Below are 21,255 nucleotides of genomic sequence, written 5' to 3'. Positions count from 1 at the left end.
TGCTGTGACTGCTGGACAATGTGGCTCAGATGCCTTTGGAAACAGCTTATTGGAGGGATTTGGAAAAGTTGTAAGTTGGATAGAAAAGAATGCTGTAATGAGAGATTAATGAATGATTCTGGTGGGAGCCCCAAAGACCAGAATGCCAGTAAATTTAAAAAGAATAAAGACTGTGCTCGTGGGGTTCCAGATGAAAATGAGGACTCTATTAAAACTTGGACTAGAGGTCATGTGTTACACCATGCCAAAGACCTTAATACACTTTCTTCCTTCCCTAAAACTTTTGGTAAAGGTTAATTCGTGAACTAATTTATCGGTGGAGAAAATTCCAAGGCAGTGCACCATTCAAACAAAGTAACGTGAATATTGCTGCTTGTATTTTGCAAAACTTACATTGAAAATCATGAACAAAAAGGAGAAGAGTGGTATCCTGGTGGGTTTTGTTTATTTGTTTGTTTGTTGTCAACTTGACACAAACTGTAGTTATCTGGGAAGAGAAACTTCCATTAAGAAAATGCCTTCATCAGATTGCCTATAGGCAAGTCTGTAGAACATTAATGATTGATGTGAAAAGGTCCAGCACACTGTAGGTGATACCCTGACCTGGATAGGTGGTCCTGGGTTATAAAACAAAGCAGGCTGAGTAACCCATTAAGAACAAGCTAGTACACAGTGTTTCTCTATGGTCTGTGCTTCAGTTCCTGCCTTCAGGTTCACGCTTTGAGTTTCTGCCTTGGCTTCCCTCAGTGGACTGTGGATTAGGATATGTAAGCCAAAGAGATAAATCCTTTCCTCCCCAAGTTGCTTTTGGTCATGGCATTTTACCACAGTAATAGAAACTTAACTAGAACAGATGGCAAATATTTTCAAGTTTGCAAATGATACAGGTTCCATCACACTATTAATATCTTCCACTGTAGCATTGTAATTACTCACTGAAAATATGTAACTGAGCATGAACCCATGTTCAAATAAAACTTTAGTTACAAATACTAACCCTGGAATTTTGTACTATAATTTTTATATGTGAAAATATTGTTCTTTGGAGAGCCATTATTGCTCTTTTTATATAAATAAATATATATATGCTAATTGAAACTCAAATATGTGATGAATCCAAGGTGTTTCAGTGAGTGCTCACCTGTGCATGCAAATTTGATTTCATCTTTAGTAAGTGGTAAAGTTATATGCTTGCAAGAAAAAAAATAAGTGACACACTGGAAGACAAATGTCACACAATTTCAATTTTATGTGTAACCTAGAAATGATGAACTTATGGGAACAGAGAGCAGAATTGTGGCTATTAGGCTTCAATGTGGGTCTTTTAACAATGGGGAAACGATTGGTTTAAGGATAGAAAACTGCAGTTGGACAAGAGGCATGGACTCTGTGAAAGTCTTGAGGTCTACTGAGAGCATGATAAATATGCTTGATAACAATATGCTATATTTTAAAAGTTGTGAGATAGTGGGACACATGGGGGAGGGCCTAGGCCTGGCCCAGGATGATGTTGTGGAATTTGGGGAGCCCCCATGGAGGGCTCTACCCTCTATGGGGAGTGGAGGGGGAAGGGGATGGTGGGGGTTGGGGGGAGGGGGAGAGGAAGAAGGGATTGACATGTGAAATTATAATTTGTAAAAATTAAATAAAAAATTTTTAAAAAGTTGTGAGATAGTATACTTTAAGTGTTCTCAAAACAAAATGATGAATATGTGTGATATAACATGTTAATTGGTTTAATTTAGTCATGCCATTGTGAACATACTATATTGTGTATCATAATTGTGCATGACTTTATTTATGAGCTAAATAAATGAATGGAAAAAAAGAATTCAGAACAACCACTTTTAAAATGAAGTAATAATGTTGAAATTTTGCATAAATTTGTGAATCACCAGTGAAAAAAACAAAACAAAATATTGTTCTTTGAATTTCTTTATAAAAATGTGAAAATAATTGTTAGCCTATATGCCATATGAAACAAAAAAAGTCAAAAGTGAATAAATGAGTAAGGTACAGAAAAGTAAAACAAAAAACTACAGTCCATATGTGTGTCTCTGAATTTATAGGTGAAATTCTGTAACATTAGTATTTTATATTATCCCTCCAAAATCTCAATATCTTCATCTTCAAATCCTACAAGATAGTTCCCAGATTTGGAATCACTTTTGAACCTCTTTAATACTAACAAAACATCAATGACAATCTATACTAGACTCTGTGGTGATATACTGTTCATAATTTATTAAAGCTTGCCTGAGGATTCAGAAAGCAAAGTCAACCACCAGTTATAGAAGCCAGGCACACACCTTTAATCCTAGGACTCAGGATTAACAGGTAGACAGATCTCTTGTGAGTCCAAGGCCACCCAGATTTACACAAGAGTGAATCAGTCTAAAAGAGAATTATAGCTCACACCTTTAATCCCAACATTAAGGAAGTATGTAAGACAGAAGCAAGGTCTCAGTAGGAGGCATTCATTCAGCCTGAGGGAGAGGTAAGAGGCTAGTGGCCAGCTGCTTTGCTTTTCTGATATTCAGCTTGAAGCTTGAATCCTAATATCAATCTCTGGGTCATTTGTTTATTTGTGTTATAAGACTCTCATAGCCCAATGATATCAGAAGCTGAATGGAAATACATGTTCAAACACAAGTAGCCTACATTTCCCAAACAAGTTTTAAATGCTATATGCTTGTACATAACTACTGTCACTTAAAAACTGTTTTTTTCATGAAATAATGTGTAACCTAACACATAATGAGGGACTGGTATAAATACCCAAAATGAATCCCTATTAGGGCTCTGCCTGTATTTCTAGTTATTCAAAGAATTTAGGATTATAAATGAGACACTGTAGCTACATCTGTAATACACATGACATTTGATACACAAACTTACCAATAAATAAAAGCTGCATGAATTACAATCAAAAGTGTAGCAGGAGAAGGGTCAGAAATAAACTGTAGCATATTGGTGCAGTTCCTCAATTTCCAACTAAACCTTGTCCAATTGTAGGGGTTGAAACAAACTGAAGTCTAAACATTCTGTGATTTTTCTGACCTATTGCCTACTCTGAATAAGATCCTATGCTGATCTCCTTGAATATAACCAGCTTCACTTCAAGGTTAAAACTGTGGTAGGAAAATGGATTCCAGGACAGACAGTGGCACATTAGTCAAAAGAAGCAAAACAAGATGGGAAACAAGATAGAAATTAAAGAGGTTTTTTTTGTTTTTGTTTTTTTACTATAACTGGTATGTGGGGTGTACATCTACCTACTTCCAGCAGAGCAGTACTTTTTTATCTAAATTAGAAACAAGATTCTTTTCCATGTCAATTCCAGTTCCCTCTCCCTCCCCTCCTTCCATGCCCCCACGGATGCCCTATCCCATCCCCTTTCTTCTCCCCAGGGAGAGTGAGGCCTTCCTGGGGAGCAGAAAGGGGATCTTCAAAGTCTGTCATATCATTTGGAGCAGGGCCTAGCCTCCCCCCATGTGTCTAGGTCGAGAGAGTATCCCTCTGTGTGGAATGGACTCCCAAAGTCCAATCGTAGTGAGCAGAGCAATATTTTAAATACATAAATCTGATCATGCCATTGCTCTGCTAAAATCTGTCTTTGACTCTCCTACTTCCTACACACTAATGACCCAAAGCTAGTCCTCAATGCAGCAGCTTCCTTCATCGCCTGGTTGTTAGTTACAACATCTACCACTTTCCCATGCACACACTACTAGTTTTAGAATACACTGGACTTATTTACCCCTTTTGTGTAACCCTGCTTCCACAACTGGAAATGCACCTCCTGTGTGAAGGTATTTCCCTGATTCCTCTATTATAAGATGTTTTCTTTTTCTTTTTTTCTTCCTTTTTTTGGTTTTGTTTTGTTTTTTGAGGCAGGGTTTCTCTGTGTAGCTTTAAAGCCCGTCCTGGAACTCTCTCTGTACACCAGACTGGCCTTGAACTCACAGAGCTCCACCTGCCTCTGCCTCCCAAATGCTGGGATTAAAGGCATGCACCAACACTGCCCAGAGGATGTTTTCAAAATGAAGGCAGAGAGGGCACAGTTTAGTCTTTCAAGCACAGGGGAAGAAACAGGTTCTTATGAGTGAAAATGTACTTGACTTCATTGACTTACAAAGAATTAGGTTTTATTGTGTTTTTCCAACAAAATTTGTTTTGTGGGTTTCTTCCTATACTCACTTCTTCCCCATATGCTCTTTTCTTCTGCCCCCCCCTACACCTAGTAGTTTTCTTTCCATTTCCAGGTCACATATAATGCCATACTCAAGAATAACCAGTCAGAACAGTTTACCAGTTAGCAATGTTGCCACTGTATTATTAATCTTTCTTGTATTTCATTATGAATGTAATGTCCTAAAATATCAATGGTAGATGTCAACATGCAGTTAAGTACTAACAAAAAATATAAAGTTATAAGCAACAGAGCATCACTGTGGTTATAGAACAACCAGGAAATTTTCTATTCCCCTCTTATTCCTCTAAAATATCCAAAAAGAAACATCCTTTCCGACTAAATTCAATATTTATAAAAATATTCTGTATGGAACTAGTAACCTAATTATCATTTACTAGCCATTGTGATAACCATATAAAGTGGGAAGCAAGTTCATAAAACACTATAGCAATATTTTCTAAGAAGTAGTTTTTTCTCCTACAGTTCTAATGAGAAATGTCGTTTTATTACTTTTAAATAAGGCACAATTTCATTAATAATAAAGTTGTGATTTGAAAACAAACTAATAACATGAAAATTTTATTACCCCGTATTCAACAGTATGTGATTCTCTGAGATGCTATCGCCAAAACTCATTTAAACTACTACAAAAGACAGGGTAATTGTAATGACTAACTACTAATACTCAGCTTCAACTGTAATGTTCTTGGCCACCGGCAAAGCAACACACAGCTTCCTGAGCTCACTAAAGAGAAAAACAATGCTCTTCAGCAATTGAATGGAAAGAATTTTTTCACTAAAATTAAGAACCAAAGCCTTCCTATAGAGGAAACAAGAAGCATTTGATCAATGCATGCTTATTTCTGAGAATTAAATTTACTTTTGCTTCATTATGTACTTAAAAGGAAACTAAAAAGAATCAAGGCATTACTGGTTACAAGGTACTTTCCCCATGTGCATTGTCCAATGAACTGACTAATGTGTTAGTGGCCTTTGGAAAGCTCAGATTCTCCTCAAATTGTTATCACATCAGTCACTAATAAATGAACAGAGATGGCAAGAAAATTAAGGGGACAGGTCAGCATCATATAAGAGATACTACACCTAAATACAGTATATTATCATTTCCTCCCATAGTCCTTTCATAAAGAGCCTTTTATTTGGGATAGTTCTGGAATGACCAAGCACTAAGGCCATATTCTAAGATCCCCCAGCCTCGGGATGAAAGTGGCAAAGGCAATTCATTTGCTCTGAGCTTAAAAACCCGGGTTCAGCATGTGCTTCCTACTTGTTTATGAAGTTCAATAGAGGCTGATTACTTACTTAAAGATCACACAATTTCTCCAAGAAAAATTCCCAGTCTTTTTAGCACAGAGAGATGGAACTGAATCTTATTTTCTCTTTTGTACAGGCAGCAGTTTTAAATTGAGAAGAGCCTGTAGCTGACGCCTTTCAAAGTGAGGCATATTTGACAGCGGAGATTCGTGCCTTTAAGCACTTTGGGGGTGTTACTTAAGTCAGATGTCATGAATTCAGTACTTTGAGACTTGCACATAAAATATAACCATTAAGGTTCTTACATTTTTTTTCCAAGAAAGATTTCCCACTATTTGTTGATGTGTCTGGGAAAGAAGAATCTTTTAGTAAGCTGAGTTCAATCATTAGAAAGATTTTAATTTAAACACAGCTACAGTCACAAAATGAATCAAATTGCATCCTCTATTTCAAAGATAGGATTGTTCAATGAAACCAATGTTTTCTATTCCAGGAATCACAGCTGCTTCTCTCGAGAAGATAGTTTCACTCCCTAGATTATTAAAATGATTCACTAAAAAGGAAGTTGCTTTAGAAACAAAGGGAAGAAGATGACCTAGCCATATTAATAATCCGTTTCTATAGCTACATAATTATTGATATGAAAATAATCTAAAAAGATGATCTAAATATACACATATTTTAAATATATAACTCATACTCTAATTCAAGAAATATAAGTAAAATTTATCCACTAGCTAGAAGGAAAATCAAATTTTAGCATAATAGAAAACTTATCTTAAAAAACATTAAATTAACATATTGAAATATAAAATAAATGACTATATTTTTAAAAGAGTCGATAAAAATTAAAAATCATACTTTCTAAATGGTAACAAAAGACATGAGTGTCTCCAATTTTACTATACAAAATACAGACTGCAATGTATGATTACTTATATAGGTAATATGTGCCTTTTGGCAAATATGCTCTAAAGATTTAAATACCTAGAGAAAGAAAGAGCATGGAGGTAAATGTTTCGAAAAACTAAATAAGATGGAGGAAAAATAAGAATCGTTCCAAGGGAGTTGAGAGACATCTAGTGGTTGTTAATATACTGCAGTTTTTTCCCTTGTAACTGAGTGAGAAGGCTGTAGAGTTCCGCAAACATAATATTGCAAACAGCTTAAATCTTTTCTTGCACTTTCATCCTACTGCCTTAGTTTAATAACTGCAGAAACTAGACCCAACATCAAGCTCTCAACCTTTTAAAAATTAGTAAAATATCACTGAAATACCACAGAATTCAATAAATGTTTCCTCACATAAAAGGGCACATATATTTGAAAATGATTTCCTGGAAAATGCAGTTAAGCATTTTTTTTTTACAAACTATTGGTGCTGCCCTAAATTATGTCTTTATATGCATAAAAGCCCAAATGGCTAGAAATCTAAATGCATGGCTTTGAAAGGAGCTGTCTATTAAATGTGGCCATAGATAGCCTGAGCAAGATGGCAAACCAACTCACTGCCAAAGTCTGATGGCAGTCAAAATGAAATCTCATTCCCAAAAGAGAATTAAAAAGGCAAGTATAGGGCTGGGGAAATGTCTCAGAGGTTAAGAGCACTGACTGTTCTTCCAGAGGTCCTGAGTTCAATTCCCAGCAACCACATGGTGGCTCACAAACACCTTGAATCTGGTGCCCTCTGCCTGCATGCAGGCAGAAGACTGCATACATAATAAATAAATAAAATCTTTAAAAAAAGGCAAGTCTACATTGTTCTTCAACAACCCACTTCAATGATTTGAAGAAGCTTATCAAACAACTGTTCTATAATCTTTGTTTACACTGTGAATAAGTGGCACTCTGATTGGTTTAATAAAAAGCTAAAGGGCCAATAGTTAGGCAGGATTTCTGGGCAGAGGGGATGTTGGAAAGAAGGGCAGAGGTACAAGGAAACGGAGGGAGCAGGAAAACAGGATGGACAGTATGTAGATGACATAAATGAGCCTCAGGGCAGCACACAGATTTATAGAAATGGATTAATTTAAGTTATAAGAGCTAGCTTTAAAAAAAGCCTAAGCTATCAACTGAGGATTCCTAATTAATGATAAGTCTCCATGTCATGATTTGGGAGCTGGCTGGCAGGACAATCTCAAAATTCACTTGGTTAGTTACAAAGGAAAAATGTACCATAAAGTGGTAAGCTCTAGGAATGACTAAACTTAGCATCACAAGTAGTGTTAACAATCAGAAGAACTAACTGAAGGATGAGACTAGAAATGTATATTTTTTCAAAATAAGCAACAAAAGGAATACATACCATGGCAGTTCTAGACTTGATAAACCAGTCAAATCTAAACTGGGGAGCATTCCGCACACACTGTCTTAATTCTTCATACACATTTTCTCTGTCAAAGCCCATTTTGTGTAACATACAGATCAAGAATCTGTCTTCTTCCTCAGTATAGTTCTTTCCCTTACTGGTTCCATACTGAATACGCAACTGATGAAATGGAGCCTTGTATCTTGCAATCTGTAAGTTTCAACAAAATGGCACTTTTTAATTGAATGTGCAATAGCAAGTCAAAGCTAATCACTACAGCAAATAAAATAATCTACTAATAAGCTGAAACAGAATATAGTACTTTGGCATCCAATGCTTTCTTAATACTGATCCTTCGCTGAATTCTTGCTTCTCCACGTTCAATTTGAGCCATAATTTTCTCAATGTCCTGTAATTCATTGCAGCGTTCCCAAAACACAGCTGAAAAAGAAAGTTATTACTTTAAATTGCTATCATTTAGGCAAATGAATCCAAGGAATTATAGGATAAAGAATTAACAGGCAGATATGACGGCGTCTGTGTGTATATAATATAGTCAATTGCTAAATGCTCTTAAGTTATCATTTTATCCAAATGTGATACAAAAGAAACCAAGTGTATAAAGTGAAACAGAACCAGGAAGCATATAAATGTAAATATAGCTTTCCTAGTAAGCAAAAATGAAAATAAACCCATTACCAGATCAGTCACCTTTTTCCTATGAAGTGGCGATTTCTATAGAAACTGTTGATTATGTCTGCAATCATTCACTAATCTTATACTTCCAGTCATCTTTAAAGATGAGGGATTTTAACTGGACACATACGTGGTGATATATTGCTTATGATCTAATAAAGCTACTGGAGATCAGTTTATAACGCCAGCCACACTAGTTAGCTGTAGAAACTAGACAGTGGTGGCACACACCTTTAATCCCAGGACTCGGGAGACAGGCAGAGTTCAAGGCCACCCTGACCTACAACAAGAGTGAAGAGTAACAGAGCTCATGCCTTTGATCCTAGCACTTGGGATCACACACCTTTAATCCCAGCACTCAAGAGGTAGAAACAAGAGGGATATGGCTGGTGGAGAAAGGAATATAAGGAGGAGGAGACAGGAACTCAGAACCTATTGCCTCTGAGGATTTGTGGAGACAGGATTGCCATTTCAGCTGGGCAGAGGTAAAATCTGCTGGCTTGGCTGCTTTACTTCTCTGATCTTCAGTGGCTTTATTAGATCATAAACAATATGTCACCACACACATACAAAAGAATATTTAAATCGCTGAGCCACCAAGCAAATGTTACAGATGAGCCAAATAATCTGCTGCATTAGTAAGTCACATCTTACAACTTCACTGACAGGTCTTCTACTGACATTATCTACCTTCTCAAATTCTTCATTTTTAGAGCATAGCAAGAAAGGTATGTTAGCACTTTATGGTTTGTATAAGCACCTATATTCACTGATGCATTCCTCCACTTATTCAACATACACAAACATACACACGCTCACACTCACTCACACACACACACACACACACACACACACACACACACACACACATGTTCATACACACACACTTCTTATTGTTAAGACATAGTATGCTCCCAAACATCCAATTGTGTACAGTCTTCTCCTACCAATTGAATATGCCCACTCAAATCTCCCCCTGCCTCTGACATGGCCTCCAGTCTGATGAACAACAAGGAAATAGTCCCGCCATCTCCCTGTATTCTGAAGAAAATTCTCCAGAAATGCAGACAGTGTACGTAGAGACAGGGCAGAGCGTTTACCTGGACTTAAAGGCCCTGAGCTTGCTCCATAGAAATTTCAAAAATCTCACTGTACATGTCTTTGCCCCTTGTATTATGGTAATTGGTTTAGTGACAAATTTAAGGGAACATCTGACAAAAAGTCTTTTTGTCCTTGTCATTTTTGTTTTCATGGTGTGGGGAATCAGACCTAGGACCTTTGGCTCTACCATTGAACTAAAACCCAAGTGCAGCATTTTTTCCTTCTTTTTTCTTCCTTCCTCCCTTTCCTCCCTTTTTATTTCAGTGCAGTGAATGGAACCTAGGGCCCTAGCCATGATACCTTAGTCCTTATCTTTTTGAAACATGCTCTCACTACAACCAGGCTGGCCTCAAACATGTCATACAGACCAGGCTGCCCTCAAACCTATGATTCTCCTACCTCAGACACTGAATGCTCGGATTACAGACATGCATCATCATGCCTGGCTACCTGATACCTTTTAGAAACATTAGAACCTGCAGCGTGGGCCCCACCAATGCTATGTCCCTCTGTGTGCATGCCCTCTCCATTCATTTCATTCAACTTTCATAAAAATATATCTCTCCCATCTATTGTCCCCCAAATACCCTCCAGCTATGTTTTCAAACCTAAGACAAATAGTAGTGTCATGCCAATGTTCAAAGAAAAAGAAGTTCACAAATCCAGTGTTATATGAAATAAAGTCCAGACACAATTAACTTCAAAATTATGCTTTAGATTTCCAGAAGGAAAAACAGATTTTCTTCAAGCACTGACTAGTACTCTAGATAAATGAACAGCTATACCAAGTTTAATTAAACTTGGATTTATTTATGAGATTTGTAATCTTTTTTTCCTAATAAACACATAATTTAAGTAGTTATCTCAAATAACTAGCAGACGTGGCAAAGAAACCCTACAACTACATTTTAATATGGCTTCTTTGTGGGAAATGCTCTTGATTCTAAATACTTGAGATTCAGACTAAATTTGAAAGTTCAGCCTATTTGAAATTTAACCACACATAGAAAATAGATAGAGTTAACCGATTTGAGTAAGACTTCTTTTCAGAAGCCTGTGTTTCCTTATGCTCTGACACAGGAATTAATATGAAATCCACATGCTTCTGTGCAGCTCTTCTGATTCTGGTTGAGGCTAAAGACACAGCTAAATAGGACAGAGAAATGATTCAAGGACCACTGAACAGATTTAGCCAAGAAATCTTTTTAGATCTATTCCAAATTGCCTTATGTTAATAGGGCTCGCCACTACCTAATTGAATTCCTTGAGGGCAGTTGATTCTCTAAATGGGCCTGATAAGAACTCTCTACTTCAAGGATGACCTCCAATGACTATTTCAAACCACTAACCAGAAGCCTCAGGACTAGACCTTTAAAAGACCAATGCAGAGAAGTGAGAGAATAAGAAACTCATGTAGAGTTTTTCACTTTTGTTTCTGTGGAGCTTTACTCGGCTTCCTTAGCTGTCTCCCAGAGACAGAGGAGTACAAATACATTCATATCTTATTCTTTACTTACATCTCACTCACAAAAGTTTTCACAGCTCTGAACAAAGACACAACTAAATTATTGTTGACAAAGAAACAGAGACTGGAGAGATGGTTCAGTAATTAAGAGCACTTGCTGCTCTTCCAGAGGACCCAAGTTTGGTTCCCAGCATCACATCAGGCAGCTCACGACCACTCTAGGTCCAGGGCATCTGATGTATCCTTCTGTCCACCATAGGCACCTGCATATCACAGTGTACATCCATATGGACACACACACACACACACACACACACACACACACACACACAATTAAAAATAAATATTTTTCATAAGAATACATACATGAAAAATAAAGTACCATGTTGGAAATGACACACAAACCTGAATACTCCATGACCTCCTCGGGGGATTTGCCCTCTACCTCTCGAGCTATATTATCAATGTCATCTCTCCCGTATTTCTCATTAGCTTTAATAAACTGGTTAAAATCTCGCTTAGTCCAGTTTGTGAAACCCTATGGATAAAAAGTTAAACAGCATCAGATGTTAAATTAATAAATTCTGTTGTTATCCTACCTCTATCGGTACAATGCCGCAATAAAAGCAGTTTAAAACACTTAACACGTGCCCCTTCATAAAGATCATTTCTTTAATGTGGAATCAAAAGCTGAGTTTGAGTTGTTAGAGAAATAACTGCTTTCTATGTTAAAGGAAATGTACTTTTCAAGTACTTTAAGTTGATTTATAATTCCAAGACATTGCATAGTCTTAATTTCATATTTTACATATGCCTATAACATTAAAATATAATATTAATATAAATTCTAATGTAAATGGTTAAGTTCTGATATTTTAGTGTCTCAATGACTTTTCCCCACAGATCTGTTCTCATGTAAATTGAGAGAGAGAGAGAGAGTGAGAGAGAGAGAGAGAGAGAGAGAGAGATGAATGTATTGAATTGAAATTACACTGAAAGAAAATCCAGAAAGAATGCAGTAAAACTTTTGGCGTTTTCTAGGTCATTCCAAACTACAGTGAATAAGTAGTTTCTGCTCAAAATTGTATTCATAAGGGCTAGCAAGATGGAATAACAGTTGAAAGGGCTTACCACACAAGCCTGATAACCTGAGTTCCATCCCTGTATCCCACTGTGAAAGCAGAGAACTGATTCTCAAAAGTTGTCCTATGATTTCTACATACATGCCTCAATATGCACATGCCTCTCCCAAAAATAATAAAGTGATTTTTAAAGATTATATCCATAAATAAAATTTTTATAAGCCTGAATATTACTCAGGCATCTGACCTTTTTTACTAAAAATATGTAATAACCAGATTTTAAGTCATTTTACAATTATTATTTCATCAATAATAATGTAGCTTAGTTGGTGGAGACCTTGCCTAGCATGGGTAAAGAACTGAGTTCAATTCCTGGCAGCACACAAATCAAACATGGTAGCATATGCCTGTAATTCCAACACTCAGGAGATGAGGACAGGAGGATCTGAACTTCAAGGACATCCTCTGAACTCCAGAGTGAATTCAAGGCCATCGTGGGAAACATAAAACACTAAAAAAATTAAGCATTACATTTGTAGCATCAGAAAAAGATGGCTTAAATTCAACTCTGACGAACAAAAAACTTGATTATGCTTCTAATTATAAACTCAATTATTTAAATTGGGATTACATATTCACATTATACTGTATATGCAGAATACATTAAAAGTAGTATAGTATTCAAAGGGCACAACTTTATTATTGTGCTCAGGAAATAAGTTTTGAAATTAAAATAAAAGCAAACATTAATATTTAAATGTTTTATTCTGTGGCCCTTCTTAAAACTCTGCCAACTGCAATTATACTTTCAAACTAAAACTTGGTGACTTCCAGGCATTTCTTCAAAAACTTATGGAAGTATATTTTTCAAAATTCATTAAGTAAAATTATATGCTATTAAAAGGAAAAGGCCTGTATCAATATATAAATACAAAACTCTTATTTTGCTTTTAATTAACACATATTCCCGGGACACAGGGTGATATTGTAAAGCACATTCTACAACTGACATATACATCACCTCAAGCAACAATCCTTTCTTTATGCAGAAAACATTCCAAGCTATCAGTTAACAATTACACTGGAGAATTGACTACTACCATGCCATGCACATTGTTCCAAAAAGTATTGAAGAAATCAATTTAGTTGGCTAAGGCGGTGTAATAACTTCACATTTTCTTTATTTTGCCAAAACTCATTTCAGAAGTGTGATAGAAATTTATTAAAGCAACAATGACTTGAAAGCTTTAAGGTGGAAACCTTCCCTATTTAATGTTAGCATTTAATTATACAATGATGACATTAAAATGCTTCAGGCATTTCTCATCATTATATTGAAGGTCTTTCCTGAGAACTCCTAACTTCTTTCAAAAGGAATTTTTTATAAACAAAAAAAATTGGTGTAGTACAGTTTCAGGGATCAAGTCAATCAAAGAAATTAATTTTCGGGTATACATTGGAAATTATTATTTATCAAAATTCAAATCTGGACTCACTGACCTTATCATATAACTGGTAAAATATATCTCTTAATTTTAATAATTGATACTTTTATTTTCCATGTGTATGTTGCCCGAATGTTTCCCAGAGTGTGTTCTAAAAAGGGCATTTTCTAAAATATAAAGATATGTAGTCACGAGAATGAGAAGGGAAGAAGAGGAAGGATGCAGAGGTCATGAGGGAGCAGAAAGGTTGAGTCAGGTGTAGATTAGAAGAAAGGGTATGTGATAGATAGGATTTTAGTTGAGGGGTGGTAGGGAGAAGGGAACTTGGATTGTCATGTAAATCAATCTTGTCTCTAATTCAAATTAAAAAAAATGATAAAAAAATATGTGGTCAAAATGTGTATTTATGGGTATGTGGGATCGAGACAACTGGACCTATACAGTAAAAACTAGGTGTCACTTATACATTTTTCTATTTCTTGACTAGAAGTAGTTCGGCCACTTAAAATAGTTTACTTGTGTAAGGAGTTTATCCTTCTCTTCAGTCTCTTGTGGAGTAAGAGGTTCAGCTCCATCAATCTTTTTTTGCTCTTCTTTTTGAACTACAGCTGGATTAGGGATCTCAGGATTCCTTGGAACCTAAGATCAAGAGAGAAATTATGAATAAGTTGATGAGAAAATAATAATCAGGAAAAGTGTACATACACATATCAACCAGGAGAGTCATTTCAACAATAAACAGTGGAGCCTCAGAAGCAGATGGCACACGGTCCTCTCTACATTTCTACAAGTATGGTATTACCCTAATAAAAACCACTCTTACACTGCATGGTACAATAATTTAGGATTAAGTCCATTGGTAAATGGATGCCACATTGTATTCTAAGTCTCATTATGCTGTAGAACAAAATACATCTTTATAATATGGCATTATGTAGAATAAACACAGAGCTTGGCATTTAAATAGTCTAAAGCCTCCTGGGAGTATACAGCAGGGTAGCAACAGTCCACTATGGCTCAGCAGCTCTGGACAACATTCTTTGTATGGAAGGACAAATGTGCTTTCCAGCATTGAAGTCTTCTGTCATCACTACCAACATCTGGAGCCATGACACAGCTTAATGGTTTAAGAGAGCAGGTACAGAACATGTTAGTACATTTTATAGCACCCATTAAACATGAAAATGAAAGGCTGGGCAGTAAGTCTTCCACTGTTTGGAATGCACACATAGTATAAATAAGTCAATCCCTAGAAATGTCAAATAGACAGCACAATAAAATTATAACATATATTAGAGGATATTTTTCTCATTGTCATACATATTTTATAACATTTAAAACTTTGTCATAGCTGGGCATGGTGGCACACACCTTTAATCCCAGCACTCGGGAGGAAGAGGCAGGTAAATCTCTATGAGTTCCAAGGCAGGATGGTCTTCAAAGAGAGTTCCAGGACACCAAGGACTGTTATACACAGTAACCCTTTCTCTTCTGGGGGGGGATGGGATGTTATCATTATAACTAAAAGGTGAGCATTTTTAAAGTGTTGTACCCAATAGTTCTTCAGATAATAACTTACCAAATACATATTTTAAAAGAAAGGTTGTTTATTAAAAAGCAGATTCATTTGTAAACGTCAGCATCAGCTAACCAAATCAGAATGTATTGGGTGTCTATTATATCCTTAGCACTAAAATAAGTATGGACTGGGTTGCTGGACACAGTCCTTGCCCACAAGAAATTCCCAAACCAGTTCTGTGATTTTGGCTTTTATCTTTTTTTTTAAGATTTTTTATTTGAATTAGAAACAAGATTGTTTTACATGACAATCCCAGTTCCCTTCTCACTCCCGTCCTCCCCTACCACCCAACCCCCAACTAAAACCCTATCTATCACATATCCTTTCTGCCCCACCCTGGATGGTGAGGCCTTCCATAGGGTGTCATCAGAGTCTATCATATCCTTTGAGATAGGGCCTAGGCCCATCCCCATGTGTCTTGGCTCAGGGAGTATTCCTCTATGTGGAATGGGCTCCCAAAGTCCACACCTATGCTAGGGATAAGTAATGAACTACTACAGGAGGTCCCGTAGATTTCCGAGGTTCCTTACTGAAACCCATGTTCCTGGGGTCTGGTTCAGTCCCATGCTGTATCCCAGCTATCAGTCTGGGGAGCAAGAGTTCCCTGATATTCAGGTCAGCTGTTTCTGTGGGTTTTGCCAGCCTGGTCTGGACCCCTTTGCTCTTCACTCGTCCTTCTCTGCATCTGGATTCCAGTTCAGTTCAGTGATTAGTTGTGGGTGTCCGCTTCTACTTCCAACAGCTGCCGGATGAGGGCTATCTGGTAGCATATAAATCAGTCGTCAATCTCATTATCAGGGGAGGGCATTTAAGGTAGCCTCTCCTCTGTTGCTTAGATTGATAGCTGATGTCATCTTTGTTGATCTCCAGACATTTCCCTAGTGCCTAATTTCTCTGTAAACCTAAAATGTCTCCCTCTATTATGGTATCTCCATTCTTGTTATCTTCTATTCTTCCCCTGACTCAACCTTTCTGCTCCCTCATATCCTCTGCATCCCTCCTTCTTCTCCCCTTCTCATTCTCCTAGCTCCCTCCCCCCTCTTCCCAGGCTCTCATTTGCTCAGGGATATTGACCCTTTCCCCCTCTCCAGGGGACCATGTATGTCTTTCTTAGGGTCCTCCTTGTTTACTAGCTTCTCTGGCAGTGTGGATTGTAGGCTTTACTCTATGTCTAAAATTCACATATGAGTGAGTACATACCATGTTTGTCTTTTTGTGATTGGGTTACCTTGCTCAGAATGGTTTCTTCTACTTCCATTCATTTTCCTGCAAATTTCAAGATCCCATTGTTTTCTTTCTGCTGAGTAGTACTCCATTGTGTAAATGTACCACATTTTCTCTATCCATTCTTCGGTTGAGGGGTATCTATGCTGCTTCCAGTTTCTGGCTATTGCAAATATTGCTGCTATGAACATCGTTGAACAAATGTCCTTGTATGAATGTGCTTCTTTTGGGTATATGCCTAGGAGTGGAATTGCTGGATCTTGTGGTAGACTGATTCCCATTTTCTTGAGGAGTCACCATACTGATTTCCAAAGTGGCTGTACAAGTTGGCACTCCCACCAACAGTGGAGAAGTGTTCCCCTTTCTCCATATCCTCTCCAGCATAAACTGTCATTGCTATTTTTGATTTTGGCCATTCTGACAGGAGTAAGATGGTATCTCAGAGTTGTTTTGATTTTCCCTGATGGCTAAGGATGTTGAACACTTTCTTATGTGTCTTTCAACCATTTTAGATTCCTCTGTTGAGAATTGTCTATTTAGTTCTGTACACTACTTTTTAATTTAACTGTTTCATGTTTTGGAGACTATCTTCTTGAGTTATTTGTATATTTTGGAGATCAGCCCTCTGTCAGATGTGGGGTTGGAGAATATCTTTTCCCAGCGGTTTTGTCTTGCTGACTGTGTCCTTTGCCATACAGAAGCTTCTCAGTTTCAGGAGGTCCCATTTATCAATTGTTGATCTCAGTGTCTGTGCTAATGGTGTAATATTCAGGAAGCAGTCTCCTGTACCAATTAATTCAAGGATATTTCCCACTTTCTCTTCTAGAAGATTCAATGTGGCTGGATTTATGTTGAGATCTTTGATCCATTTTCACTTAAGTTTTGTGCATGGCGATATGCTTGGGTCTATCTGCAGTCTTCTACATATCCGCATCCAGTTATGCCAGCACCATTTGTTGAAGATGTTCTCCTTGTTCCATCGTATAAATTTGGATTGTTTGTCAAAAATCAGGTGTTTGTAGGTGTGTGGGTTAATATCAGGGTTTTCAACTCTATTCCATTGGTCTATCTGTCTATTTTTGTGCCAATACCAAGCTGTTTTCAGGACTATAGCTCTGTAATAGAGCTTGAAATCAGGGATGGTGATGCCTCCAGAAGTTCCTCTATTGTACTGGGTTGTTTTGGCTATCCTGGGTCTTTTGTTTCTCCATATAAAGTTGAGAATTGTTCTTTCAAGGTCTGTGAAGAATTGTGTTGGGATTTTGATGGGGATTGTATTGAATCTGTAGATTGCTTTTGGCAAGATTGCAATTTTTACTATGGTGATCCTACATATCCAAGAGCAGGGGAGATCTTTCCATTTTCTGGTATCTTCTTTAATTTCTTTCTTTAGAGACTCAAAATTCTTACAGTACAGGTCTTTCACTTTTTTGGTTATTGTTACCCCAAGGTATTTTATGTTGTTTGTGGCAATTGTAAAGGGTGATGTTTCTCTGATTTCTTTCTCCACCAGTGTGTCATCGGTATATATTAGGGCTACAGATTTTTTTTGGTTTTTTTTTTTTTTGGTTTTTTGAGACAGGGTTTCTCTGTGTAGCTTTGGAGCCTATCCTAGCACTCGCTCTGGAGACCAGGCTGGCCTCAAACTCAGAGAGATTTGCCTGCCTCTGCCTCCCGAGTGCTGGGATTAAAGGCATGCTCCACCAATACCCAAGGGCTACATAATTTTTTGAGTTAATCTTGTATCCTGCCATTTTTCTGAAGGTGTTTATCAGCTATAGGGAGTTTCCTGGTAGAGTTTTACCAGGTCACCTATGTAGACTATCATATCATCTGCAAATAGTGAAAGTTTGACATCTTCCTTTACAATTTGTATCCCTTTATCTCCTTTTGTTGTCTTATTGCTCTAGATAGAACTTCAAGGACAATATTGAAGAGGTATGGAGAGAGTGCACAGCCTTGTCTTGTCCCTGATTTTAGAGGAATTGCATTGAGTTTCTCTCCATTTAGTTTGATGTTGGCTGTTGGCTTGCTGTATATTGCTTTTATTATGTTGAGGTATGTTCCTGCTATCCCTGATCTCTCCAAGACCTTGTGGATGGAAGCGGGACTGTCACTGGGGCCTAGGCAGTGTCCAGGTGTGTCAGATCCGTTTGGCCTTTATATTAAGCATCCTAATTTCACCAGGTGTGATGACACACAACTGTGATCTTAGTACTTGGAGGCCAAGGTCGGAAGATTGCAAGTTTGAGACCAACTTGGTCTACCTTGTGAGTTCAAGAAGAGCTGGGTTACATGACAAGTTATCTTCTAAAGAGGGAAAGGCCTGTGGAGTACACATCCTCTTATCTTACCAGCTGGGAGGCTGAGTCAGGAGAATGCTTTACGAGTAAGACAGACAGACTGGGGGGAGGAGACAGAGAGTCAGAGGCAGGGAGGAAGAGAGTAAAAGAGAGAGAGGCAGTGGCAGGAAATGAAGAGGGGGGAAAGGAGAGTAGGAAGAGGAAGAAAGGGGGAAAGAAGTGAAATGAAAGGACTGGACAGTAATCAAAAGCCTAAAGTTCTGAGGAGAGGGGAGGTAATGACTTTTCAAACATGGAGCTGAATAAGCAAAGGTATGAAGACAGAAATGTCCTGGGATCCATGGGAGTTATATTAAGCATGGGGTATGCTGAGTGGGAGGACAATTACCTAGTAGTGTGAAAGCTTGGGTTCTATCGCAAGCACTGGGGAAAAATTCTAGGATTAATATTGAAAAAAGGACCAAAAAACAAAACCAGGTAGACAGATGCAAAGGGTCCCAAAGTCCACAGGAGACTTTGGATCAAGGAAATAAAATTCCAAAATGTAGTATTTTCACTGTAATCCTTCCAGCAGGTGGAGCAAAGTAAAGAAGCTACCAGTGGCAGAGAATTTTCTGAGCCATTGTAACTTGGAAATAAAGTATGGTGACAAAAGAAATAGAAAAGTATAAACTAAAAATGAAATGTAGGGGCTTGTGAGATGGTAGCCTCGTTCCAAATGGCTCAGCAGATAAGGGCATTTGCCCAAAGGCCTGCGTTCAAAGTATTTCAATCCCTGCAACTCAGATGGGGAAGGAAAGAACTGACTCCCACAAGTTGCCCTCTGACCTCCATAGGCACACAGTAGCTCTCTCTCTCTCTCTCTCTCTCTCTCTCTCTCTCTCTCTCTCTCTTTCTCTCTCTCTCTCTCAATAAATAAGTAAATAAATAAATAAATAAATAAATAAGGTCCTAGATTCCATGAGGTAATGAAAAAATTTTTATTGCTTAGGAGTTCAGCAAGATTTCATAAAATATGGATTGCAAAATTAAACGTGGCAGCACAAAAAAATGAGTGCAGTCTCCTGAAATCAGCTCCCCACAGTTTAATAGGCAGCCCAGAATGACACATTACCAAAGCTCCCAAAGTGTATGGAACTTTGTCCATTTGTCAAATGTTTATATTTGTCCCTAAAGAAATCATTTTTGGCGATAGCTACTAGAATGTCCTAAAGCTTTCTTCGGCTTTCACTCATGCTCCTAGATTGACTGCAACTTCCACATAACCTGGACTGTTTTATTCTGCAGTTAAAATTTCAACTATCACCCTCTTCCAATGCTAAGACTTTGGTGAACAAGTAAGTACATTAAATATCAACTCTTTTAATTTTAGAGTGTAATAAAATCTCTGAAGATGTCTCACTCACAGCAAGGTCAAAGCTTTGATAAGGAGGAATTGACACTGCAAGCCACAAAGTGATTACAGTAAAGCAAACAAATGCTTCTCCTAGCCCCAAATAAAACAAAACATTTTAACTACAAATCTTACCAGCTACACTGCTGCTATGGCATTTGAGTGCTGAATATGGAAAGCGGGACAAATAGAAAATAAAAATGCTAATAGCTAATAATAAGGAGACTCTCACAAACATGTGTTACCAACTGTTTCAGAACTAGTACCAGATGTGGTAGTGACCACCTTTAATCCTGGGACTTGGGGGGCAAAAGCAGACAGACCTCTATGTCTTTGAAACTAGTCAGTATTCCAGAATGTGACCCTGCCTCAAAACAAAAACATAAACAAACCTGTGAGCCCCCTACTAGCCCTCTTGTAAATAACTGTAGGCTAAGACTTTGGAATAGACTCAACATAGATAAATCATCTCCATTAACTATAGTATGCCCAGCAATGGACAAAACCTATTTCCTGTTAGCCCATAGTCTCGCCTGCAGTCATATACCATGTTTGACCCAACACAAAACCATAAACTTATTTAAAACATGGCTTCTTTGTTATTTTTTATAACTCAATCATATGGTTCTTGAGAGTAAACTTTATAGATGACGAAGTCATGTTGCAATGTCAAAACATTGGACCCCTTTAAATGATTATTAATTTAAACAGAAAAAGAGGGAAGAGTTCTATCTTTTGAGAGCCTGTGTGTACAAAACTTCAGGTAACTCCACTATATCAGCTTTGTACATGTAAAAATAAACTATTGCTTTACTCATCTTGTAGCTTTGATGGTTTTTTTAGATGCATAGGATAGAAATCAATACTAAATAATTATTTTTTATTTTATTTACATTTATTTTGTGTGTGTTCGTTGGAGCGTGAGTACATGCCCTCCCGTGGCATGTGTATGGGTGTCAGGGGACAACTTAAGCAAGTCAGTTCTCTCCTCCCACCATGTGAGTTCCGGAGATTAAACTCAGGTCATTAGGCTTGGAAGCAAATGCCTTTACCAGCTGAGCCATCTGTTCAGCCCAATATCCTAGGTATTTCTTGAAAAGATGCGCCTTACAGATACGTATAAAGTTCTCCTTGGAGGTCTGCAGATGATTAAAATGCCATGCTGATCTGTCTGTACTCTGAACTCAAA

At 37.5% G+C, this 21,255-nt stretch overlaps 1 protein-coding gene across 8 annotated transcripts in view; it reads right to left on the bottom strand.

The window, feature by feature from the left end:
- Smarca1 (SWI/SNF related, matrix associated, actin dependent regulator of chromatin, subfamily a, member 1) overlaps nt 1-21,255 on the bottom strand; it is a 162,364-nt gene that overhangs the window by 9,979 nt on the left and 131,130 nt on the right. For all 8 annotated transcript variants that reach the window (XM_035450311.1, XM_027433497.2, XM_035450310.1 and 5 more), the window contains 4 exons: nt 14,084-14,206; nt 11,446-11,578; nt 8,101-8,219; nt 7,776-7,988 (listed from right to left, as the gene is read on the bottom strand). In XM_035450311.1, the coding sequence (XP_035306202.1) occupies nt 7,776-7,988; nt 8,101-8,219; nt 11,446-11,578; nt 14,084-14,206 (588 nt within the window). The remainder of the gene's footprint in view (nt 1-7,775; nt 7,989-8,100; nt 8,220-11,445; nt 11,579-14,083; nt 14,207-21,255) is intronic.

This window comes from Cricetulus griseus, chromosome X (genome assembly GCF_003668045.3).
Source record: "Cricetulus griseus strain 17A/GY chromosome X, alternate assembly CriGri-PICRH-1.0, whole genome shotgun sequence".
NCBI classification, from domain to species: domain Eukaryota; kingdom Metazoa; phylum Chordata; class Mammalia; order Rodentia; family Cricetidae; genus Cricetulus; species Cricetulus griseus.
The sequence above is the reverse complement of the archived record's forward strand: the minus strand, read 5'-3'. Positions and strand labels throughout refer to the sequence as shown.